Here is a 27,103-nt window from a genome sequence, read left to right as displayed (position 1 = left end):
CACTCGGGAGCGGAGTGTGCAGCTGCATGTATTTCTATGTGGCCACACGGTCTGATCCTGAGTGCCGGCGGCAGTGCCGGGTATTAACATGCGAGACTTGGCCGTATTCTTCGCATGTGTGATCCCGGCCTTATGGAGATGGTTTTTACATAATAATATTAGATTGCAAACCTCAAAGTTATGTGGCACACCATGCTTTACACTGCAGCTCTGCTTGCTCATTTTGCAGATAGAGAGCGGATTTTCTTGACAACCACTGACTGATAACAGAGAACAATAGATACAATTACAGTAGACTTTTTCTGATGATCACATCGTTTGTACATGGATTCTGCGTTGATTTCACTTCTCCGTAGGTGAGGGCTGAGATCAGAGCACAACGAGCGGCTCCCTGTAGGGCGGATTCTCAGACGTCATAGTACGGTGAGAGGACGGAGTCACTTGGAGATCAGTCATGATAATTAAATATCCCTGTAGAGAGAGGAGAACCTGGTGATCATCCATGGGGAAGAGACAGGTATCTAAGCCCATCGTATATGATAAGACATCATCCTATCATTGTCAGTGTATCTAAGCCGCTCATGTGTATACTAAGGTGTACCTAAACCAATTATGTGTGATACTGTTTGCTGAGCTTCTGTATTCAAAACTATCGTAGTCAAGTCAATACAGACTGCTGAGATGGAATATGTTGTCCTTTCATGTGTGATACAGTTTGCTGTATCTATGCTTATTGTCTCATATTGTCCGCCGAGTTGGCGTACCTAAGCCTATTGGATAATATTGTCTTTGATGCTTCTGTATCTAAGCCTATAATGTGTGATACAGTCTACTGAAATGCAGTCTTTAAGCTATTTGTGTGATTTCGTCCGGTTAACTGCTGTATCTAAGTTTATTAGGTGTGATACTGTCTGCTGAGCTTGTGCATCTAAGCCTATCATATGCAATACTTTTTGCCCAGCTAGTGACTTAATGGAGGGGACTTCACCTGCAGCACACGAATGATGGGGTCTTGGAGCCGGACCAGAGGTGTTGGCAGTGGGAACATTTTCTTGAGTCGCTCTGTAGACAGATGATAGTGGTGAGAGACGCTGTAGTGTTCATCATAGGGGTTTATCACTAATAAATCCTCTGCCCCTGCGAGAAGCTATAGGGCTCCCTGGGCTACATCCTTTGTAGCTGGGTGGACACAAGATGACTGGTTAAACATAAGGTGGTCTGGGTAATGGCTGTCTGAGGACCCTCTATGACCCACCATAACATAACTCAAATTAAAAGACCCTTACCATTCAGGAATGGCGTCATTATTTTCAGGCCTAAGTTAACAGTTTTCTGCAGAGAGTCCATCTAATAGAAAAATACATGAAACATAGATCATAGAAGGTTCACATATTGTACATTCATACTGAAGCAGCGCTGCAATGTAAAGTATGAAGGTGGGAGAGCTCAACAGTCCGAGGCAGGAGATGGACTCCAAACTATGTAACTAAGGTGAAGTCACTGATTACAGCTGAGGTCTAAAGGAGCAGAAATAAAAAGCAGCCGCATCCGAGGAAAGGAAATATAAAAAGCAAATAGAAAGTATGTACTCCACACAGGCATTCAGTGCTAGGAATGTTTAGACTTTGTACTCCTAAACATTGAAGTTACACCAAGAAGGAAAAGTTGTGGAATTATGGAAATCACAGGATGGAGACGTTACTGATCTTAATTTAATAAGTAATAAATCCCAACACTTACAGCCTCGGCTGGTATCAGTGAGGTTATTGATGGTTGTCTGAGGAAAGCGCTGCTACGCTGAATGCACTAAAAAAAATCATCAAGATCCGCTGCTGACAGCTCCCTGTGCAATTGCCGAACAATGACATCTTATATATCAGAGGTAGGGAATCTTTTTTCTGCCAAGCGTCATTTGGACATTTATACCATTCTTCGGGGCCGTACCAAATAATTAACTTGGAATTATCATGCTATATTTGGTCAAACATTTAATTAACTACTTCCTAATATGATGGCTGGAACGGCTTCTCTTTGGTGCGCTGTGTGATGTTTGGTGGTATGGATGATGTTGCTACTCATAACTGCTTTTCCAGTCAGTCTGGAGTGCAGGTGAATCTTTGCGATGATAAGTTTGGTAAAGCACTCGCAGCAGTGAGTCATACTGAACATGGATGTATATTACACTGCAGGTCTCCTGACAGGGGGAAATTCATCACAGCTCACATTACATTTATAGAACTCAGGCAGAGGGAGGTCTGCTGTCTATACATCTCATAGGGGATACCGAGACTGCTGTCTATACATCACACAGGAGACACCAGGCCTGCTGTCTATACTTCACCTGCAAGGGCAGACACTGACAGCTTGGGGCCCTGTTCATGAAATGTGTCTGGGCCCCTGTCACGATCTCCACTCTGTTTCTGTCTTTTTGTTACTTTGTGTTGGGGTTGTCAGTCTATGCTGCAATCAACTGTGTTCATTTTCCTTAATCAGGCTTATACTTAAGCATGTTAGTTCCTCCCCCCAGTGTCAATTGTACACTTGCTGCTGCCTGTGTAACATTGATCCCTCTGCGCTCTGTGCCTGACCCAACTTGACTTGATTCTCTTCCCAGTCTCAGACCCTTTGCTTGTGACCTGACTTTGCTCGTGCCTGCTCTCTGTAAACTGTTTTGTCTCTCTGGCTTTCCTGACCTCGGCTCGTGTATTCGATTTCATCTCTGACTTCCCTTTTTCATACTGTGCCATTTCCTGGACCTAACCTCGTATTGTTTGACCTCCCTTTACTTACAGTAAGTAGTATATATATTTACTATACTGACTCGCATCACAGCCCCCCTCCTTTTATGGTGACAAAAGCTACAGACATATATAGCCACACACACGTGTATATATTACACAGTCTCCTTTATTACGTATATTGCCATCCCTTATTACACAGTGCCCTCTCTTGTTATGTACGGCACCATCCCTTACATATCGGATTATATAGAGCTCTGTCTTTATCACATACTGTCCTGTCTTATTAAATGTATAATGCAATGATGGCTGATGGAGCATGGGAAAGTTTCTTTTCTAATGGAGGAGTTGAGGGACTGGTCATCTGGTCACCGGCTCCTCCATCAGCAGTCATTTTATATCTAACAAGAGCGGGGACTATGTAATAAAAGAGGGAGCTGTGAATAACAAAAATAACAGGAATGCACTATGTAAGAGACAGCACTGTACATAACAGCAGAGGAAGCTATGCAATAAGGGACGGCACCATATATAGCGAGAAAGGATTATATGTAATAAGGGACTGTGTTTATACATAATAAAAGAGGAAACTATGTAAATAAGGACAGTGTTATACATAAGTGAGAACACTATATACTAAGGGACTGTGCTATACATAATAAGTGAGACACTATATACTAAGGGACTGTGCTATACATAATAAGGCTACATTCCTGTATCTGCGTGCAGTGTCGGTGTGCTGCCCCCTTTTACAGATGCATTGAGCATGTACTATTCTGATACTCAAAATCGGATTAGAAGAGAACATTCTCTGACCCTCACGGATCTCATTCTCAGATCCGTGATCTTTCATGTATGTGTGAATGGAACAATAAAAATCTGAGTCCGTGTGCCATCCAATAAAAAAACCTGGAAGCACATGGACATTTCACACAAGTGTGAGAATGTAGAATAAGGTATTTTACAGATAACATTATCACGCCACGTCACACAGTGCAGATACAGAATAATATCTACATCCAGGAATTAACCGCTGACGTCTCGTCTGAGTAGAGCCGCTTTCTCCTGTTTCTCCTCCATCTGGTCAGACCTTCACGTCAACATCTCCCAGCCACGACTCGTCTTGTCACGATGATCGTCGCAGCCCTGAAAATGACAAGGTCACATACATTGCATACATACATGTGTCTCCCCCTGAATACAGATATGTACCCCGCCATTAATATACTATTAGCCACACACCATTAAACATATAAAGTGATAAGCAGCAATGTGCCCCCCATTAACTATAATCTCTGCCGCCCAATAATATAAATTATTCAGTCTGTGACTCTCCTAAATTACCTGTTCGGCTATGTGCACACGGAATATATGCAAGGTTTTACAGTACAGGAAATGTGAATGAGATCCCTGAAGTCTCATGCACACGCTGCTTATTTTTTCCTTGCAGAGTTGCAGCAGATTAAAATCTGCATAATGTCAATTCTTGCAGCGTATTTCACCCATACTAATGAAGGAAAATATGTAACAAAAGCATGGCAAAAATGTGGAAAAAAAAAATAAATGTATTTTATTCAACTTTCTTCCTGCCAATACATTAGGATATGCAGCAGAATTTTCTCTTGCAAATCCTTAGTGTGCACATAGCCTTAGTCTCTGTCCTGTGTCCCCATCATTCATTATAAGTATTTGATAGCATCATAATGAATTTGGAAGTTGCAGAATACATTATCAGGAACTGAGCATCCTCTGCCTCCTCCCAATCCATTACAAGTCCCTGACAGCTTCTTCTCCCACCTTTCAATTCATTATAAAGGGTCCTATGCAGCTTACCGCCTTCTCTCTAAATCCCCAATAAATTTTAAGACCCCAATAGCATCACAATGAATTTTGAGATGGAGGAGGACACTATCAGGGGCTTAGCACCCTTCTCCACCAATTCATTTTACATCCATATCTAACGTCCTCCTCCCCCTGTTCGTAAGTCCATTGTAAGTCCCCCTTCCTCCCATCCCAATCTCACACACCCCTTATTGTCCTCCCCCCCCCCACATTCCATCACTGCCCTCTCCATCATTGCCTTCTCCACCACCTCCATGATTGCCACCTCCATCATTGCCCTCTCCATCATTGCCCTCTCCACCACCTCCATAATTGCCCTCTCCACCACCATCATTGCCTTCTCCCCCACCTCAATCATTGTCCCCTCTGCCACCTCTATCATTGCTTTCTCCCCACCACCCACATGATTTCCCTTTCCAGCACCTCTATCATTTCTTTCTCCACCACACACGCGTGCGCACGCACACACACATATACACTCACGCATACACACACACCATCACTCACCTCTCCGCTCATCACACACACACACACACACACACACACACAGCACCATCTTCATTGCCGGCAGCTTTCTGTCTGACACAGAAGTGCGCCGAATGCTAACATCATTCAGCTGAGTGACTGTGTCAGACAGGAAGCGCAGGCAGGAAGCAGGACAGGTCCCTGCAGCATCGCTCTGCTGCCATTCTCTCCTGTAGGCAGCGGAGCGGCAGGGATGGCTCCCTGCCTGCTGAACTTGAGGGCAATCTGGCCAGGGGCCCCTCAGGGCTGGATAAAAAGGCCAGATTGCCCTCAGTGTTAGCCGCCCTGCAGGGGCCCCCCTCCACCTCCGGGCCCTGGAGCAGTCGCTCCGGCTGCACATGAGGTATGTCCGCCCCTGATCACATGGGAGAAACTGAGACTGCTGTATATACATCACATTGGAGACTCCGAGCCTGCTGTCTATACATCACATAGGAGAAACTGAGACTGCTATCTACACATCACATAGAATACACTGAGACTGCTGTCTATACATCATATGGGAGACATCGATACTGTAGTACAGAATGGATCAATGATGGAACCAGTGGAGCGAAAATTTAACCAAAGTGTCCCAGGAGCCATTTTTTTTATCAAGACAACACCAGGCCCCATGTTGCTCGTGCTACTGTGAGCAGCCTGTGTGGCTTAAACGTGCTACCATGGCCTACAGCGTCTCCGGACTTGTCTCCCATAGAGCACATTGGAGACATCATTAGTCGGCAACTGCACATGGAGCTGTCATCAGCGGATCTTAATGATTTGCTCAAGTGTATTTTGCGCGATGCAGAACATTCCTCAGGCAACCATTAATAGCCTCACTGATAACAGCAGGGCTGTAAGTGCCAGGATTTCTGCATGTGGTGCTCATACATCATACTGAATAAATCGAGATGTTTATAAAATGTTGATTCCATTTTTTCACCTTTTGCCGATCAGTAACATGTCTATCATCCTGTGATTTCTGTAATTTCATGACTTTTCCTTGGGTAGGGTATGTGCTGATTCTGCTGCGTTGTACAGTACCTTTATTTCCTATGGAAATTAAAAAATGCAGTGCACATGCTGCGGTTTTTTCCACGCGGTTTTGCTGCGGTTTACAATCCGCAGCATGTCAATTGTTTGGTGCAGAAACGCTGCTGTTTTACACCTCATCCATTATGAGGTGTAAAACCGCAGGGCAAAACCACAGATAAACCGCAGGACTTTTGTCCTGCGGATTTATCTGCGATTTTCAATACAAAATCCGCAGAGGCAAAAAACTACGTGTGCACATAGCCGTAGGGAGACCTGTGGCCAATCCATGCATTAGCGGTCCATGCTCTGACTGATTTTGGCGGACATCTGATTGAGCACTAATGTTGCAATAAAAATGTTGATTGTAGGATACAAAGTAAATGACCAGAAATGACCAATAGGTGGCAGGCCTTCCATTGAAAGGAATCACAGGAGCTTCATTACTAAACAATAGATAGATCGATAACAGCACTCACCTTCACAGGACCAACATCAGAATGTACCAGTGTCAGCGAAAAACTATGAAGAAAAACTGGAGTCATCTGCCAGAGAATGACATAACTCACCTTCACTTTATTTCTGTAGAGCAGCAGTCTACAACCTATAACCACTTTGTACATAAATTACTCTTGTACTGATGGTTTGTGCTCAATCATACCCCCAGCAGAATAGTGAGTGCAGCTCTGGAGTATAATACAGGATGTAACTCAGGATCAGTACAGGATAAGTAATGTAATGTACAGTGACTCCACCAGCAGAATAGTGAGTGCAGCTCTGGAGTATAATACAGGATATAATGGATTTAAAAATAAAATTACCTTTTTAAAGGTGTTTAAATATAGGCTTTCCCTTTGAGGAAGTTGGTAAAGGAAATTTGCAATGTCAGAATTTGGTTATTGACTAATATTGATTTTTGGCGACATACTTCTTTATGGATATAGTTGCTCCCACTGTCTCTTCAGATAAGATCACATTTACTGCAGTCTCTGAGTCCTGTGCAGAGAATGCTGGGATCATTACATGGATCATTAGTAAGACACAGGTCATCTCTCCAAACAGCAACTTACGGCCTGCATCAGGAAAACCGGGAACCGCGTCTGGTTCGGATAAACGGTAAAGGCCTGGATCTCTGCAGACACCTGCACTGTTAGAGAGTCCGGCTGGCAGCTAACGGTCGGGGCTGATCGGGCAGAGACCTGGAGGATAAGTGGCGGGGAGTCCGGGAAACGTTTGGGGAGCTGTGAATGGAAGGGAAGACACTGTAGCTTAAGAGATTTTTGGGATCTCATTCACTTTGCTGGTACTGTCAACACAGCGTTTATGCTGTAGAGAACCCCCAGAAATAAAATAAAAAACAACACTATGTGTGTATGTCCACTTACACAATGCCATTGGGTTAGTAAGTCACAATCAATGCTTGTCAGGGAATTGCCACATCCAATACTGAGCAGATTCACAAGAGAATCTTACCTCCGGCACAAACATGGCGAGACTCTTCACGGTCAGGCGCAGAGGAGATTGCTTCGGGATCTAAAAACAGAGCAACAATAATCCTCTTCACGTCAGAAACAATTCCCTCCCGAAATAAAAAAAAAATCCCAGTAAATATCCATTCTCGTTAGCCAAGTTTTTACAGAACTCATCACCCATCTTGTTAGATTGATATTCTTCATGAGTTGGAGTCCACATTTGTTAAAGGGGTCTGGCCTGGAGTCTGATTCATTTATGGGATCTAGTCTGGGTCTGAATTTGTTTACGCAGTCTGTTCTGGGTTTTAAATAATTTTAGGGGTTTCATCTGTGTCTAAATTTGTTTTTAGGAGAGAATTTATTCAGGGGTCTGGTCTAGGGTCTGTATATGGTTAGGACCTTAGGTTGAGGGAGTGTATTTATTTAGGTGGTCTGGTTTGGGCTTTGCATTTGCTTAGTAGTCCTCCACTGTGGTCTGTATTTCCTTCAGGGTAACGGGTGGGGTCTATATTTGGTTAGGACATCTTGCTTGGGGTCTTCATTTGCTTAGGAAGTCTCCTCTGAGGTCTGTATTTGTTTATGTGGCCTAGTTTGGGTTATGGATCTTGTCTAGGGTCTGTATTTGTTTAGGAGCTCTGATTTAGGGTCTGTATTCACTTAAGTGGTCTAGCAGGAGGGCTATATTTATTTTGGGTTCTGGTTTAAGATCGGTATTTATTTATATGATTTTGTCTGGGAGCTGAATTTATTTAGAGGTCCTGGATTGAGGTTTATATTTGCTTAGAAGTTCTCAACTGGGGTCTGTATTTGCTTTGGGATCTGGTGTGGGGTCTGTATTTATTTTGTGGTCCGGTCGACAGTCTATATTTGCTTAAGAGCTTGGATCTGGGCTCAGTATTTTGTTAGGGAGCTTGGTTTGGGGTTTGTATTTGCCTAGAAGGTCTCATCTGGAGCCTATATTTATTAAGTGTGCCTGCCTAAAGTTTGATTTGGTCAGGGGTCTGGTCTGGGGGGGGTCTGTATTTGCTTAGGGGTTTGGTCTTTCAGGAATTTGGACATCTGTTTCATAGTACGAGGCACCTCTGCTTACCATGTCATCAGTGACATTAATCCCTAGTACCCCCGCTTTATAGTGCACAAATCCGGCAGAGTTTGCTGTGACCTCGGACAACGCCAGGAGCAGCATGCGGGAGTCAACATCTGGCAGGATAAGCTTCACTGGAGGAAACGGTAGATCCCAGTGCTGATACCGACCCTCAAATTCGCCCTAGTGGGAAAGAAAAGTAGTGATGTGGCCGTATGTTTGCTGGCCACTGACCCATCCAACATATCACTTACTTTCACCAGGAGATCGAAGCTCTTTTCTGTGATGAGTGGAGGACCTAGCAATGAGACCTCAAATATGGAAACCTGGTCCACTGGTAAGGAAACTGCAGATGTAAACAAGGTGACATTATATTGTATTACTTTATTATATACTGTAAGATCTGTGTCGGTCTTCCCTTTAGTTCTACCCATATAGGGGCATAAATACATGGAAATATAGGAGGACTCAAGAGGACATCCTTTCCTGACAGGGCATATAAGTTGGGACAGTGGACTGTATAGGTGGGTATCGTTGCAGACTGATTACCTGGTAATTTGCTCAGAATATTCTCCATATACTGAACCGCTTTTGAAAATTCTGGACAAATCTAAAGGGAAAAAAGCAGTCATGAAGAATTCCTCACTTACCTTGACCCTGGTGTGAGCAACCATATTCTTACCTGTGTGTGTAGAGCATCATGAATGGGTCCCAATATTGAGTTTTTAAACATGTTAAGTAGCCACCTATTGATAAGTAGAGTTTCAAGAAACTAAGTGAACCCCATTGAAACTACCCATATTCATGCATTGATCACTACAAAAAAAAATGATCTGATTTGTATCCAAGTCACAATTCAAAACAAACACAATCTAAGTCACATCCACAGTTCACGGAGAAAAAGTAAGTGAACCTGTCTGTTAATAATTTCATCTATAGTTAAATGGCAAATTGTATTTCAATTAAGAAGGTGAAAGTACAAGCATGGAATGGATTTTACAGATTCTTTGACCATTAAATAAAGACACACAAATGCTGGTTACTGCTAAAATCTGTTCTTTCAAGAAAGATTAGAATGAACAATACCTCTAGGCAGACAATTGTAAAAGCTCATTTATACGAGCAGACCATCACAATAAATCTGTAGGGTAAATTTGTCGAGCGACCAATCGATGTGTGCAAAAACACATTTTTTGTGCATGAAATCGAAAAGGTGAACAAAAAAAAAAAATAATCGCTGCTCATTTGGTGATTGTGCAATGTAAGTGGAATTTGTTCCACTGAAAAAAATGAATGTGCATATACCCTTATAGGGGAAAATGCTATAGAGCAATGCTGAAGACCTGGCTGTACATCAATTTATGATTAGATTGATGGTCTACAAATGGAGAAAAGTCAGGACCAGTGTTTCACCCTGTAGGAGTAGCTGTCCTGTTAAAATTACTGCAGGAGCACAATCGGCAATCCTGAAAGAGGCAGGAAAGAACCTGAAGCCCTGGGTATCAGCAAAAGGCCAACAAACGGTAAAACACTCTGTTCATGTATCATAGATAGATAGATATGAGATAGATAGAAATGAGATACATACTGTATGGGAGAGATAGATAGATAGATAGATAGATAGATAGATAGATAGATAGATCTTTTACTGACCCAGCCCCTCCATGAAACCACAGGTTGACATCTCTGGCACCGGAGGAGCACCCGGCGTTCCATACGGCTCCATGTCCATTATCGTCACATGTGATCCCCAGAACTCCACTGACAGTCAGACCTTGGACGCGGAGCTCCAGCTGGGTGGATGCAGAGCTGTGGAGAAGAATATCCAGTTGTTCTGTCATTCTTAGTTCTGTCTTTGGGAAAGCTGTCATGGCGGCCGGGTACATTATTTTTTATTTATTTATTTTACTATTATAGCGCCATTAATTCCACAGCGCTTTACAGACATTTTCATCGCTGTCCCCATTTGGACACACAATCTAAATTCTCTATCAGTATGTCTTTGAAATGTGGGAGGAAACCAGAGACCCCAGAGGAAACCCACTCAAACACGGGGAGAACATACAAACTCTTTGCAGATGTTTTCCTTGGTGGAATTTGAACCCAGTACCTCAGCGCGCTACCCAGCTAAAAAAGAAGCCACTGACTTCTATATTTTCCCCACCCCACAGACATTACAGTTCTCCCTTCCTCTAAATACTTACAAGAGGACCGTTTTGATGTACAGGTATCCGGTCACGTGGAGCTGTCCATCATTAATGGAGGCTTTGACTCCGGTGTCGGGAGAGAATGAAATATTTGAAGAGGAGAGATCCACGTCCTGTATCTTTAATCTGCAGAGGAAGCAATGACATACAGAATGTGAATCGTCACGTCTGGTCGGCTGCATTACTTGCTCTTCTCCAGTAGCATCCAGAATTCTGTTTTCTCTTCATTCTCAAACTGCTGTTATTGTTAGGTTCTGTTCACACCTGGCAGACTAATGTAGAGAAGAGACTACATCACTGACTTAGCACCTTCATTGTATCACATGGGGTCATGTCACAGAATTAAAGACCCATGGCCTATGGCTACCTACAGTCCTGTATGACTGTTCACTATAGGAGCAGAAAAACAGAATTCATAGCTGTAATTGATGTGTCCCATGATGAAGACCAACAGCACCCAATGACCCCACTGTCTATAATGAGGCCAGTCCAATAAAAAAAAATAAAGCTAATGCTGTGCAGTTGCATACAATCTTTTTCTCCCTGTAATCAACCACCAAAAATCCCTGTGATACAGACCCAGGCAAAGTGTGGCCCGGGGTCACATGCGGCCCTTTGGGAGTTTCAGTGTGGCCCGAGGACAAGGACAGCCAGTGGTTTATATACAGATACATCCTGCACTACATGGCCACCCTCCGTCCAGTGTATCACTTTTTATGATACTAGTGAATATAATGATGGAACAGGAAGCTCTCACCTCCTTGTTCCATCATTGCGGCTGTGCATTTGTGTAGGAGGGTGGACTGACATGTGGACCTATCTGGTGAAGAAGGAAAATATAAAATATGTTGTGTACAATGTTTTACGGGAATTTGTATATATGTGTAAGGAAACAGCTAGAATTAGTGAGAGACGGTGTAGTACTGGGTTTTGGCCCTAGATGGAGACATAGGATAGTGAGCAAAGAACTTAACAGCAGCTAAAGCTAGGAAACGCAGAGTCATGGTGGGTGGAGTTATGGGACTGAGGAGGGGAATTCCCAGGAAAGGGGATAGAAGGAAAGAGAGTCCCGGGGTTAGGCAGAACCCAGGAGGAGACAGAGGAGAGAAGAGCTCAGGAGAAGACAGAGGAAGGAAGAGCTCAGGAAGAGACAGAGGAGAGATATGGATAGTCGGGGGGTGGCCCTGACAGGACAGCTGCAGACCAAAGGACGCTGACTAAAGGAAGCCTGGGGTACTGGACGGCTGGACACCGAAAGGGTAGTAAGTGTCACAGCGGGCGGACTCGACCGGGGGAAGCGCTGTGGCTGTGGGCCTAACGGCAGCCATGGTGAAAGAATCCAGAGGGTCATCGCCAACAGGAGTAGGAGGAGGTGATAGGTACCCGGGCCAAGGTGCAGAAGCTGTCATATTGTTGTGGATGTCAAGGAAGACACCCAATAAAGTTGTCACGTGGACCCGTCCTGTGTGACGCGACCAGCAGGCCGGTAACTGAAACAAGACATGGCACGTGAAAGTGTCCTGTGTGACACGGCCTGCAGGCCAGTAACTAAAACAACAAGACACGGGGGAAGGGGAAACAGTTACAATGGTGGGCCCTGCGATAGGGAACGGGGACGTAGAGACCTCTTGCACTCCCCTGAGTGAGTGTCTCTCACCCTCCTAACGTTCCCTAGGCCGGTTCCGCACCGGGCGCCGATCAGGATACCTGTCACCCTAGCACACCCTACACCTATCCCTTGCTAGGGAGCTGGGTGATGCAGGCACTGGCCCCACCGCTGTACTAATACACACCAGGGAAAAATACAAAGAGGGAAACACCACTTAGCTTTGCTCTGTTGCTCTTGCTCCCAGCAACAGAGTCCACCACCAGAATGCAGCTTTCCTCCAGAATAGCTGCCACCAAGCTCTGTCAGAGCTGCAAGGAAATCCCCTCTGACTCCTTCCACAACAGGGCTCTGACTGAGCTGCCAGGACCTCTCTCTAGATCCTTCCTCCACCAATGATGGTTGAAATGAACACTATCACCAACAGTGATTGCAACACCTGACACTCTTTTATAGGTAAGCGCCAGCAATCACACCTGCTTTATAATCATGTGCAATAACGCTCACCACCACCGGGGGCAAACTAGAACAAAAGACACCACTGTGTAATAATCCTAATGGCCACCGGGGCAAAACCAAACTCAAGCACACAGCTTAAGGAAAAAAAAGGTTACATGTGCTTTTATCTGTCATGATCCAGCATGGATCGTGACAGTACCCTCCCCTTAATGAGGGGCCTCTGGACCCTCAAGACCGCTCCTCATCAGGGAACCACCTACAGCGGGGACGCCCAGGTCCAGAGTTCACCCCAGCAATTACCTGCACGTCAGGTTCATGATAAACGAGCACCGCTGGTATTGGCAACATATGTTCCGGAGGCACCACCCATCTCCAAAGCGCCGATCTGGGGAACAAATGGTGTATAGGCAAGTATGTGGGTAACTCCAGCTGGTAAGTCTCCAGGCCCTGGATAGCCGACACCAGATATGGCCCGATCACCTGAGAATTCCAGACCCCCGCAACACACTTCCACTGGATGTTTTTGGTGGCCACCCATACATGCTCGTTCACACACAGGTCCGGACCTGAACATTTATTGCCACACATTCGTTTGTCAAAATAGGGTGAACTCTTTCTGGAACTGACAACAGAGGCGTCCCCCTGTGTCACCACACTCACACCCCCGCAATTCACCAAGGGAAACACCACCCTCCAACCCCTCATACTACGAGGTCTGTGCCTCTCAGGGTTGGCTAATGGCAAGGGTTGATCCTAGCCCCTACTCTCCTGCAGCACCTCCGCTGCTCCCACTGGAGAGGAAGGGGACGCATGTAGAGAGACGGCAGGGACAGTAGCCCCTAGGCAGCAGCCCTCACACGACTGCTCCCAGCTGACTACTTCCTTAGTCCGCCAATCTAAAACCGGGTTGTGTTTTTTAGACCAAGGGGGGCCCACAACGATAGGTGCTGGATTTCCCTCCAAGAAGTACTATGACTGGGACTCATCAGGATGTTCACTATACAGCACAATGTCTTCTACGAATTGGTTTAACCCCCCCTGGCTCAGTGGGACAGAGTTAATGGCCTGGATGCTCATGGGTTTGTCCGGCGTCTCACACCTCAGACCATGAGTCTGGACAAACTGAGCATCCACCAGACTGACTTCAGCTCCACTGTTCACAAGCACCGGTATGCCCTCAGGTACTTCCCAACCATCACCTCTGCTGACATGGTACCTTCTGAGGGCGAGGAGGAAATATACACTCCCAGGTCATCTTCCTCCACACGACCAGGGGGGCATGGCTTCTCTGACAGTACAGAATTTTCGGCGTCAGTGCCAAGGACTAAATCATTAGTCTGCTCACTACAGGGACGTACCCCTTCACCTTGGGGAACACCAGGCCGCACCATGGGGACACCGACTCCACCCACCTGCCTGGGTACGTCCGCCTGTATAAGCAAGTCCTGCTTCCCAACAGGGATCCACGGCACATCCTCGCCAAAGCCGAATATGGACCCTCTAATTGAGGCAGAGGATAGGCCTCAGACCCATAATTCCGCTGCAGGTGCTGTTGAACCGCATTATTCAACTCCTCACTAATCTCAGTGAGGGCCAGCAACAACTGCTCACTGGTTTGAACTTGGCCCATGGCTCACCAGAGAGAAAAAAAGTGTTGAGGTTGGTGATAATGTCACGTGGACCCGTCCTGTGTGATGCGACCAGCAGGTCGGTAACTGAAGCAACAAGACACGGCACGTGAAACTGTCCTGAGTGACACAGCCCGCAGGCCAGTAACTAAAACAACAAGAAACGGGGGAAGGGGAAACAGTTACAACGGTGGGTCCTGCGATAAGGGACGGGGACGTGGAAACCTCATGCACTCCCCTGAGTCAGTGTCCCTCACACTCCTAACATTCCCTAGGCCGGTTCCGCACCAGGCGCCGATCAGGAAACCTGTCACCCTAGCACACCCTACACCTATCCCTTGCTAGGGAGCTGGGTGATGCAGGCACTGGCCCCACCGCTGTACTAATACACACCAGGGAAAAATACAAAGAGGGAAACACCACTTAGCTTTGCTCTGTTGCTCTTGCTCCCAGCAACAGAGTCCACCACCAGAATGCAGCTTTCCTCCAGAATAGCTGCCACCAAGCTCTGTCAGAGCTGCAAGGAAATCCCCTCTGACTCCTTCCACAACAGGGCTCTGACTGAGCTGCCAGGACCTCTCTCTAGATCCTTCCTCCACCAATGATGGTTGAAATGAACACTATCACCAACAGTGATTGCAACACCTGACACTCTTTTATAGGTAAGCGCCAGCAATCACACCTGCTTTATAATCATGTGCAATAACGCTCACCACCACCGGGGGCAAACTAGAACAAAAGACACCACTGTGTAATAATCCTAATGGCCACCGGGGGCAAAACCAAACTCAAGTACACAAGCTTAAGGAAAAAAAAAAGGTTACATGTGCTTTTATCTGTCATGATCCAGCATGGATCATGACAAAAGTGGACCTGATTGAACGTGTTTCTGCATCTGTCGTCAGTCTGTCTCGCAGCCGAAAGGGACCACTCCCCCAGTCGGCACACGTACTACATCTGAGAGAACCACAGGTGTGATGTCGTCACTAAATCACACCAGCAGTGCCTCAGTACACAGCACAGGCCAGAGGGGTTAGGGGAGTAGTCTTTTTTTTATATCACTCTGCATGGTGGTAGGTGGCTGTATGGGGGTATAATATTGTGTAAGAAGGCTGTATGGGGACTTGTATGGAGACATAATACTGTGTAAGGAGGCTGCATGGGACTGACCCAGTGTCACATGACCCAACGGTTGGTCGCTCACCAGACGGCACAACACACCAGGGAACACCAGGCAAACTATAACAACGGCGGGCCCTGTCGATAGGGAACAGGGGAATGGACACCTCCTATATCACCTGAGGATGTGCCCTGCTCTCACTATCGTCCCTATATGGGTTTTTTCACCCCGTCGCCAAGCAGGATACATAATCCATCACTTGCCCTACTCCTATCAATAAGTAGGGAACTGGTAGATGAGAGCACTGGTCCCACCGCTGCACTAATACAACAAAAGGTAAGGTAATTTTTTATTCACAAATTTGCCCATACATGTATATTTAACCAGTCTGATATATACCATAACTATATAGACATTATTCACACAAATGGATACTCCAAAAAATTATTTTTGACTCCAAAATATGGTATTAAAATTGTTTTATTATTTATTAAACAACATATTAAAAATATATATTAATACATTAATGAAAAAGGGAAAGTACATCTAAAATGAGGAACTAACAGAAGCCATAGGTTTATCCACAAAAACCACCATAATTCAATATTAATGATATTAACATATGCTCCTAGATTAATGTTGTGCAATGCAAGCAATCATATAGATTTGTAACAGCATAAGGCTAAAGCGGCTGTAATTACTATGGACTTCAGTGCAATACTCAGAAAGCTACCAGTTAAACCCTCTTGACCGCCACTTAGTGCACTAAAAAGAGGACTAGACGCTGACCTTATAAATACATATATAAGGCTGCCAAACCGACATGCCACAATTAGTACTAATATAACGGCGTACTATCCTCCCCAATCGAGCACCAACCTTAAGCACAGTGTCCTTAAATAAGCATACCTAATGGTGTGTGGAATCCCCCGGGTGTTCCTCTGCCTCGACGCGCGTTTCGCTTCCGCTTCTTCGGGAGCGAAACACGCGTCGGGGGAGAGGAACGCCCGGGGGATTCCACACACCATTAGGTATGCTTATTTAAGGACACTGTGCTTAAGGTTGGTGCTCGATTGGGGAGGATAGTACGCTGTTATATTAGTACTAATTGTGGCATGTCGGTTTGGCAGCCTTATATATGTATTTATAAGGTCAGCGTCTAGTCCTCTTTTTAGTGCACTAAGTGGCGGTCAAGAGGGTTTAACTGGTAGCTTTCTGAGTATTGCACTGAAGTCCATAGTAATTACAGCCGCTTTAGCCTTATGCTGTTACAAATCTATATGATTGCTTGCATTGCACAACATTGATCTAGGAGCATATGTTAATATCATTAATATTGAATTATGGTGGTTTTTGTGGATAAACCTATGGCTTCTGTTAGTTCCTCATTTTAGATGTACTTTCCCTTTTTCATTAATGTATTAATATATATTTTTAATATGTTGTTTAATAAATAATAAAACAATTTTAATACCATATTTTGGAGTCAAAAATAATTTTTTGGAGTATCCATTTGTGTGAAAAAGGTAAGGTAAGACAGACACCAAAAGGGGCAACATAAAAAAAATGAAACACAGCTTTCTGCTGCAAAGCACCGCACAGCAGAATAAACACAACAGATCAAAGTATTCAGCTGAAGCACCACTGTACCCAGCCAGCTCCTTCCTCCACTTTGGTCACAGTAGAAAACTCTAACACCAACAGTCAACTGATGCATCAGGTGACCTCTTGAAGGATGGTGGGAGTTGTCACCACACACATCAGCAGACCCAACAGCAATACCATTACAAAAGCAGGCCAGCGGGGAGGGCTGACATTAACCCCCAATGGCCTGAAAGGAAAAAAGTTTTAATCTGAGAAGCCAGATCTGCCACAGATCCAAAATGGATTATGACAATAATACTGTGTAAGGGAGCTGTATGGTGACATAATACTGTTTAAGGATGGTGTTTGGGGACATTGTTCTGAATGGGGGTGCTGTATGGGAACATAATACTGTGTAAAGGGGCTGTTTGGGAACATCATTCTTAGTGGGGGACTGTGTAGGGACATAATACTTTGTGGGGATATCATATTGTATGTTGTGCAATGTGGGAATAGTGGGAATACCACATTGTGTGTGTATGTGGGCTTTGTGGAGACATCATACTGTCTGAGGGGATATCATACTGTGTGGGGACCGCGGAGGCCTCATATTGTACAGCAAGCTGTTGACCAAGATACAAAGGCTGAGTAACAGGAGTAATATGATTTACTGCTTTTTATATACTTTATGAAAAACAATAAATTATATAGTTTTTATTAGCTGCTACAATGCAAGCTGCAATAAGCCCTATCCTAATATGTATTAACAGTAGCAGCTAGTCAACATCCTTAAGTCTGCTCAAGATTAAGTGATAGAATTTAATATAAAACAATAGTAATAAGCAGAATTAAGGTCAACATGTTGGTTCAACGCTCCACTACAGTCACGTATCTCATGTGGCCCCTTGGGAAAATTATTTACCCACCTCTGCTCTAATAGTTACATGATAAAGTTATGACTACCTGCAGCCACCACTAGGGGGAGCTTACTATGTACAATTATACAAAGAACTCAATAATAAGACACGGAGTGAGCTCCCTCTAGTGGTGGCTGCAAGGAGACAGGAATTTGTCATGTAAAACTGTGGGTTTTTGAGATCTGTACCAGAAAAAAATAGCTACAACCATCTTTACGATTTTAAACACCAGAGGAAGCAGAGCATGGGATTCTCTATTCATGTCCCAAGCTCTGCCAGTACCAGGCACAGTATGTTAGTGTGGCTGGAGTGTCATCGCACTAGAACTTACTCTGAGACAGAATAGTAAATCCGACCAAGAACGGCAACAGAGATGGAACCGCTGACGTCAGGGATTTTAACGGTTTCGAGTCTCTTGTGCATCTCCTCTAACCCCACCTGCCAACCTGAGGAGCAAAAATAAGTACAAGAACTGCCATGAAACTCATTAATATTGCCACATTTTGTACTGGAAACATAGAGCTGCCTGATAGAACAACACCCTTTTATTTTATGGGTGGGTGGGTGACAATTCTACATTTCCAAGTATTGTCCATCATGTTGAGTTAAAAGGGTTGGTGGCGCAAATACCTATTCCGAATCCTGACGGCAAAAGAAATGCATAAGGGCCAGGATTGCCTAGACTGATACATTGTAACTCAGCCGTTTCTTCTATATAATTATTGCACAAGAAATACTGAGGGCACAACAAAATAATGCACAGGATCACTAGCCCCACACTTACAAATAGGCCACAAAAAATTTAAGGAAGCCACGTTTAGTTCCTGCCTCCACATATGCTGTGACCGGGCGTTATCTTTGCATCCATCCACAGGTCTTATGCAGTCCTTCCCTTTACCCTGGGTTGTTTTTACCATATGCCATATCCTTTATTTTTAGGATATTGCTTTATTGATCCCTCATCATCCCTTTCCAGGATTACCCATTTTCTTTTTCTGGGGGTTTTGTGCACAATGTATTTATACAAAATGCATAATGTATCTTTCTTAGACTATTTAGCTATCTAGTTTGCTATTACATATTGAATTTGCCTGTAGCTTTTTCTTGGACTTAGGCCTTTGTATCTGTGCATAACTTATGTGTGTAACACATGCTCTTTGTCCATTTCTGGTGCACATAGTGGAGGAGTCTGGATGGTCCTTACTAGTTTCTCCAGGTGGTGTTTGAGCCTTAATGGTTTTTTTAATTGTTTTTAAAGGGAATCTGTCACCCCTTTTTTCGAATATGAGATGCCAGCACCAACATTAGGGGCTTACCTACAGCATTCTGTAATGCTGTAGATAAGCCCCCGATGTAACCCGAAAGATAAGAAAAAAGAGTTAGATTATACTCACCGGGGGGAGCAGTCCGGTCCAAAGGGTGTCACGGTCCGGTCTGGCGCCTCCCATCTTCATACGATGCCGTCCTCTTCTTTCCTTCCTGTCGTGGCTCCGGCGCAGGCGCACTGCTCTGCCCTGTTGAGGGCAGAGCAGAGTCCTGCAGTGCGCAGATGCCAGGAATGGTCCGACCCCTGCACACTGCAGTATTCTGCTCTGCCCTCAACAGGGCAGAGCAGTGCGCCTGCGCCACGACAGGAAGGAAAGAAGAGGACGGCATCGTATGAAGATGGGAGGCGCCGGACCGGACAGCGACACCCACTGGACCGAACGCCGGGGTGAGTATAATATAACTCTTTTTTCTTATCTTTCAGGTTACATCGGGGGCTTATCTACAGCATTACAGAATGCTGTAGATAAGCCCTGATGTTGGTGCCGGCAGCTCATATTCGAAAAAAGGGGTGACAGATTCCCTTTAAATGTATGTTTTGTATTTTGCTTGTGTAATTGTACTATAATAAATTTTGATTTCTTATTCTCATATTTCAACGGTGATCCTGGCCATCTTTGTACACACTTCTTTTCTTAAAGGGAATCTGTCACCAGTTTTTTGGCCTATCAACTAAAAATATCATCTAATAGAGTGTGAGGTATACATTCACCAACTACTTGTGAAACCCCCTTGTCATGGTTAGGACATGGTTAATGTCCTGTTCTCACAGGGTTAACTTTTGCCGGCCTCTCTTTGGATCTGGGAGGGGTATTTATACTCACTCCAGACTAGCATTCTCTGTCAGCTATACTGTTATTCTGGCTGTGTGTCTGACCGACCCCCTGGTGTGCGTGTACTGCATTGCTTGTTTGATTCCCGTATATGACCCAGCCTGTCCCCTCACTCCGTCTCACGTTTTAGGTACTATTGTCTTCTCTGGCTCTGACCTCCTGGCTTGGCTATTGTTACTCCGCTACCGTTTGCCCGTATTGTACCGTCTATTGCCCGTTCTGGTTTTCTGATCTATTGCTACGTTCTGACTATCCGCTCTGTCTAACCCTTTGGTACTGTCCTGCTATCTCGTGCATTGACCCCGGCTTGATCTGGTTTCCGCCCCTGTCTATGCCCCTTGGTAACTTGTCCCGTAGTTACCTTTCTAGGAGTTTCCCTGCAGCTCCTAGCTCTGTGGAGCTTAGGCCACGCCCCCAGCAGTCACATAGTTCAGGTCCTGATAGTTTGAAGCACGCATTGTCACCGCTGCTGCCCTGCTCCACAGGTATCTTTGAGCACTGTTTTTGTACTCAGGACACACGCACTGGCTCAGTGAGCGAGTGTAGTGCGGTGTTCCTGCACACCTAACTCCCCATGAATCCCCCATAAAAACTTTTACATTGCGGTATGGTAATATCCTCGGTCCGGTCCGATGGGCGTTGGTTCTGGTCCATCTCTCCACCCCAAATCGGCTTGCTGTACGCATTCCGTTCTGTGAATAACGTTGTCCGTGTACAGGTCCCACGCGTGTGCATTCAAATTGTCTCCCGCGCATGCGCAGTATGTTTTGCTTAACTGCGGGCAAATCCAAAAAGCATTAGTGCGCATGCGCCGGATTTACTATGTCCTGGAAGTATTTCGCTGTGTTCCGGGACATAGTTCACCGGCGCATGCGCACTAATGCTTTTCAGCTTTGCCCACAGTTGGGCAAAGAAAACTACGCACTTGCGCGAGGCAAACAACGCTATTCACAGAACGGAATACAGCAAGCTGGTATGGTTATTATGAATCAGAATGCACATTTACGCCTTTCACCACTGGATATTTTGACTTTTTTGCACTTTTGTTTTTAGAGCTATAACTTTTTATTTTTCAGCCAAGACAGCCGCATGGGCTCATTCAGACGAGCGTTTTACATATACTTGTGCCTCCATGTGTTGAAATCGGCCAGCGCACCAGACAGCACACGGACCTAGGGCTGCCAAATGATGGGGTTTTATTATACTGAGCAAAGGTCAGAGTGAAAAAAATTGCAAGATGCAGTACTTACTTCCGTAATCCTGGAGGAGACTCGCCCATTCAAGTCTATAGGTGCGCAAAAATAAAAATCGGATCCCATCCAAATCATCTGTTTTGCATCTGATTTTTACTGTACTTTGTGATTCTTAACATATTAAACTGTATTTGTTTTTGTACATTTTATTTATTGCCGATGTATAAAACGGGATATCAGACGGATGTAAAAATCGTACATATGGATAACAATATGGGTGAATCTCTGACAACAGCATTTAGCATGATTGCGTCGGAAGCTTGTCACTAACTCCACCCATTGGCGCCCCTGTCACATGACCGTGGGGCGCTGAAGAGTTGGCATGACAACCTGGGGTCTGCAGGCAACCCCTGTGGTTGTCATTGCCAATCTATGAGCGCCACCCAGTGGTCAGCGTTCATAGCAGATGATCATTTCTGCTACACATAGCAGGGCTTTGTAGCACAAGTGATCAGATGATCGCAGCTTCAAGTCTCACGTAGCAGTGTAAGAAAAATCTTTTAAAAAAATTAAAAAAATATAAACGTTCAAATCACCCCCCTTTTGCCCATTCAAAATAAAACACTAATAAAAAATTCACATTTCGTATTGTTCAGAAACGCCCAATCAAAATCTAAAAAGAATTAATCCGACCGGTAAACAGCGTAACGAACAAAAATCAAAACGCCAGAATTTAATTTTTTCATGGTCGTCTCGACATTGCAATGAAATGCATTAACAGGTGATCAAAACATTGTATCTACCTAAAAATGGCATCAATAAAAACGTCAGCCCAGCTCACAAAAAATAAGCCATCATCCAGCCCCAGATTTGAAGAATGGAGAAACTGCGGGTCTTGGAAAATGGCGCCATTTATTTATGTTTTAAACAAACTTTGGATTTTATTTTTCACCACTTAAAAAAGAACCTAGACATGTTTGGTATCTGCGAACTCGTAATGACCAGGAATTTAACCACACTTGGAATTTTTTTCCCGTGTTCCAGTACATTACATGGTAACATCAATGGTGTAGTTCAAAAGTACAACTTTTCGTGCGAAAAAACGCTCAAATGGCCGTATTGATGGAAAAATAAAAAAGTTAAAGCTCTGGGAAGAAAGGGAGTGAAAAACGAAAGTGAAGGGGTTAAAGAGTTACTACCAGTGATGAGTGCAAGTGCTCGTTATTTGAGTTTTTCTAGGGTGCTCAGGTACGCACCGAGTATCGCAAGTGCTCCAGTGACATGTTCGGGTCCCCGCGCCCGCTGTTAGCCACAAAACTGGCGGGGTTGGCCGTGTACGCATGTTTTGTGAGTGTCTAACAGCCGTGAGACATGCAGGAGCAGAGACTCAAACATGTCACTGGAGCACCCGCGATACTCTGTGTGTACCCGAGCACCCTAGGAAAACTCGAATAACGAGCACTCGCGCTCATCACTGGTGGTTACTACCATGTTACTGCCATTCACTCACCATACTGCAGTCCTTTTAGGGTCAGCCGGCCCTTTATTCCAGGATCATCGGCTTTGGTATCAGAAACAATGAAACCAAAAGTGAGAAGGATCAGCCTGAGCTCCATTATCTGAGGGAGAGAAATATACAGATATGCAGCAAACATTGTACCATGGAGGTGACTTGATGTTCCATTTTCTCCTTTCTTGCTGTCATCCAGAAGCTGAACCATTCACAGCTGAGAGTTTGTTACTTCTGTGTCCAGTCTAGTAAATCCTCTGTGAGCTACACATATCAGCCATACAAATCTCTCCAACCCTAATAGTTGCTACAATGTATCAGTACAAGCAAAATATATAAGACTGAGGCTCACAGAGGATTGTCCAGACTGGATACAACTGGAAAAGCCCACAGCTGTGAGATGTACCAGGTCTGTTGGGGCTACGGACATCCATCTGGAAAAACAGGTTGGCGATAAAGCTATTGCATCTTATTGTATCGTCCTGAGCCGTGCTGTATGTATCTGATGCTGCCATCTATTCCATATTTTATTCTATTATTTGGATAGCTCCAACACATTCTGTAGTGCTGTACACAGGTTGTGTTCACTTAGTCTCTGTCCCATGGGTGGTTCACAATCTAATATTCCTGCCTCGGCACACATAAATCAGTGAACTGGGGGAAGGAAATGAGAAAACCCAGGTTCTTGGCACAAAAAAAACATAAAAACTTGTAGCGGCAGAAACAGTTAGAGGATATTAAGCTGCTCCTGCTTTACATCCAATGATTGTGCCCCTAATACATCTCTTTACAACCCGCAGCAAATGTGTGACCCTTGCATTCTATAGCTATCATTCTTCCCATTTATATGTTCAAGACTTCTCTTGTGCTGCAGCTGTCTTCTTGAATACTCTCCCATTGGCAGTCACATACTGGTCATACACAATCAATCTGCTCCTGATCCAGCCATCTTTTTAGTATTTTTTTTCTTGTTGTTAAATTGCAAAACACAGCAAGATATCTGCAACGATTTAAATGTTTTACCGTATGCATTGTAGTTCGTGCATTTCCGTGTACAATACATTGACTTGGCAGCAACAACCAGGAAAAACCTCAAGCAAGTCCTTCATAGCTGACTCGCTCCCTAATAATATTCAAGAGAGGGGTTAATTCTACAAGGTCAATTCAGTGTATTGTCAGGGTGTCAGTAGAAAGAAAAAGGCATCCATAAGTTGTCAGAGATTGTCAAAAAGTTGTCAGGAGTAGTCAGGGAACACTAACCTGGTGACAGCGCCCTCAGTGATCTCAGCCTGCAGCTGGCAGACACTTGTCTAATGGAACAAAATACACTAAAAATGAAAGAAGGAACTGCACAAGGGAGGAGCCGCTACACAAAAGTATTGAAAAAAAAATTCCCAAACTTGATCACAATCTGCTCTGACACACATGAAGAACACAGAACAGGTGACCTATCACAATAAATCAGTTTATTCCATTTTTTCACGGCGAACATATATACTGTATCTAAAGGAAGCAACATAAAATGGGGGTTCTGATGCCGACCTTTCCAAAATTATCACTTAAGTGTCCAGGAGTCATTCAAATGAGAAGAAATATCTTGCTGGAGACTTGTGGGGTATCAAAATCTTGCTGTATCTAAGCCTATTATATAGATTATTGTGTATCTAAGCTTGACAAGTGTGATACCGTGTGCGGAGCTGCAGTATCCAAGCCTACGCTCTGTAACCCTTTTAAAGTGGAGTATCTAAGCCCATCACATGTGGTACAGACTTTTTAGCTACAGTATCTAAGCCTATTCTTTCTGATACTGTTGTAAGTGAGGGACAGGACTGTAGTCGTGACCTCTATTCCGGAGGCAGCTGTGTCCAGTCCTTCCCCTACATGAAACAATACTATGCCCCTCGGCATACCTGCATCTCCAGATTCAGCATCACCTGGGCACTTCCCAGGCCATAGCTGTCCCTCTTCTAAGTGACCCCCATCAATGGAGACACAGTCCGAGAAAACTTTAACACTTTCCTTACTTAGGATTTTGAACACATCCACAATTGATACATCATCACATTTGCTTGCTTCATGATCTTTTCCTTGCTTGTTGTCGCTTCTGTGCAGTACACGCCCGAAACAGACTGTACTAGACTGCTTCCAGGCCTGACCTCACTATAATGACATTTCCTTCAACCTGTTTCGCCCCAGACACGAATTCTGGGACCACTGGTGAAGCATCCCGCCCATCTGTACCTATCTCGTCGAAGCTCCAACTCCTTTCATCTCTTTAGTCCAGCCAACTTCTGCCCTAAAAGCATTGGCCCAGGCAATAAGATGCCATATCTTCCTTTTACTGTTCTGACCCACTGCTAAAACATGCAGTGGCCGTGGCTAACATGGGCAATAACGACTTAACATTACGTGACTGTCAAGCTGTCTGGGAATATAGCCCATGTGGACACTTGGGCGCCCTGGCCCCATCTGACCAAACCACTCTTCATCACTTACCTTAACTTCCAGCAGCCCCTCCTACAATGAACCCTCTATGAACATCCTATCAGGCCCCAATAGTATACCCCCATCTAGTGGCCCGCAACATAATTACAACTACACGGTCTATAGCGGAAACTATATACAAAGAGTGCCCTCCTCTAAAATCCCAAGGAGGATACACTACTTTTCTCTGACTGTACATATACAAAGAACACAAAATATGTAGGCCATATTATAAAAGAGGAATGCAAGGCAATATATACAGTTTAGTGCCAATACCATAAGCAATGAGAGGTAATACATAATTATACATGTAGCAGTACCGCAGGCAATTATCATAAAACACATCTGTAAACATTTAGAACTGGAAGACAATCAGAGGGAAGGGGAGCATGAAAAACATCAGATCTTACCCCCTTACACTGTCAGCTAAGCTGGTGCATCTGAGGTTATTGTGTGTGATACTGTCCACTGAGATGTTGTAGCTAAACTTATCATGTGTGATACTGTCCAATGAGCCCAGACTGGGACTGAACCACAGGAGAACAGTAGAATCCTCCGGGGGGCCCCTGTGCATGAGTGGGCCATCACTCTCTTATATTAGCAGTACTTGGCACTATATACTTGAATCACTATGTACAGATAAAGGCGGAATCTTATTCATTAACAATCTACCCAGCTCATTGTTATATAAATTTGTGATTACGGATAGTGTCACATTTGTATGAAGATAAAAAGTGAGGCCCAGGAGTTGGTTACTGGTGGGCCCTTGGGACCCTAGTCCGATACTGAATTAGCCTCTCTATCTAAGCATGTCTACCTTCTGTGATACTGTCTGCTAAGCAGGTGTATCTAAGCTTGTCCTGTGTGATACTATTAAACTGTTGTATCTATGCCTACAATGTGTGATGCTGTCTGCTGAGCAGATGTATCTAAGCCTATACTATATGATACTGTCAGCTGAACTACTCTATGTATATTGGGTCCTAGGTGGTTTTAGCAGATTAAAGGCAAATAACCGTCAGAAAAAGAAAGACCTGATGCAGTTTTTGTGTTAAATGCTTTTTTTAAAAGTTGGCAATATTTTTTTTTCAGACCACAATCTGTATTAAAAATTAAAAAAGTAGAAATCCTGCAGTTATCAGTATCATACTCCAGTTGTTTCAGGAAACAACACATGTACATAGCCATAATGAACGGAGACTCTGACGAGAGTTGGAGCAAAGAGTGTGCAAGATCCAGTTCAGTGGCCATATCAGTAGTGTGCGGCTGCTGGATGGTAGCACTGAAAATTGCCTCTTACTTGATGGCATCTGTGGCTTTTCTTTTGATTAGCCAGCATGGCGTGGTATCAAACGTGCGTTCCGCTGCAAAAATGGTGTCGTGCCAGTCTGGCTAATCCAAATAGGATCCGGTGATGGAGTAAAATAGGTAGGGGTGCTCAGGTCTACCTTTCAGCAGCCACAAATTGCAAGATTACTAATATTGTTTTATAATAATGTAATAAACATTCTGGCACTCATAAGAATTTATTCGAGAGGGTCCCAATTTCTCGTAACGTTTC

General features: G+C 44.4%; 1 protein-coding gene across 2 annotated transcripts; it reads right to left on the bottom strand.

Moving 5' to 3' along the window:
- Positions 1-105: 105 nt before the first annotated feature.
- LOC141094788 (bactericidal permeability-increasing protein-like) lies at positions 106-24,382 on the bottom strand. Of its 2 annotated transcripts, none has more exons than XM_073580744.1 (16): positions 24,319-24,382; positions 23,059-23,167; positions 18,528-18,642; positions 10,880-11,008; positions 10,329-10,484; positions 9,358-9,421; positions 9,225-9,285; positions 8,930-9,021; positions 8,682-8,858; positions 7,593-7,652; positions 7,190-7,360; positions 7,048-7,115; positions 6,599-6,641; positions 1,287-1,347; positions 989-1,062; positions 106-471 (listed from the first exon to the last, which is right to left on the bottom strand). In XM_073580744.1, exons 2-16 carry the CDS (start codon positions 23,162-23,164, stop codon positions 370-372), a joined length of 1,479 nt encoding a protein of 492 aa, XP_073436845.1. In that variant the 5' UTR covers positions 23,165-23,167; positions 24,319-24,382; the 3' UTR covers positions 106-369. The 2 variants fall into 2 exon arrangements, with proteins under 2 accessions (XP_073436845.1, XP_073436844.1); XM_073580743.1 differs by lacking the exon at positions 24,319-24,382 and adding an exon at positions 24,082-24,269.
- Between the last annotated feature and the right edge of the window lie 2,721 nt (positions 24,383-27,103).

This window comes from Dendrobates tinctorius, unplaced genomic scaffold (assembly GCF_039654945.1).
Source record: "Dendrobates tinctorius isolate UK_male_01 unplaced genomic scaffold, ASM3965494v1 ptg000065l, whole genome shotgun sequence".
NCBI lineage: Eukaryota > Metazoa > Chordata > Amphibia > Anura > Dendrobatidae > Dendrobates > Dendrobates tinctorius.
This window is presented reverse-complemented; position numbering and strand designations above follow the sequence as displayed.

What these genes read in the sequence shown, in the direction of transcription:
- LOC141094788 (XM_073580743.1), bottom strand. An exon ending in TCGCCATGTTTGTGCCGGAG is followed by an intron (nt 7,361 to 7,592) that starts GTAAGATTCTCT and finishes TTCCATTCACAG; the next exon opens with CTCCCCAAACGTTTCCCGGA. An exon ending in CGGTTTTCCTGATGCAGGCC is followed by an intron (nt 7,116 to 7,189) that starts GTAAGTTGCTGT and finishes TTCTCTGCACAG; the next exon opens with GACTCAGAGACTGCAGTAAA.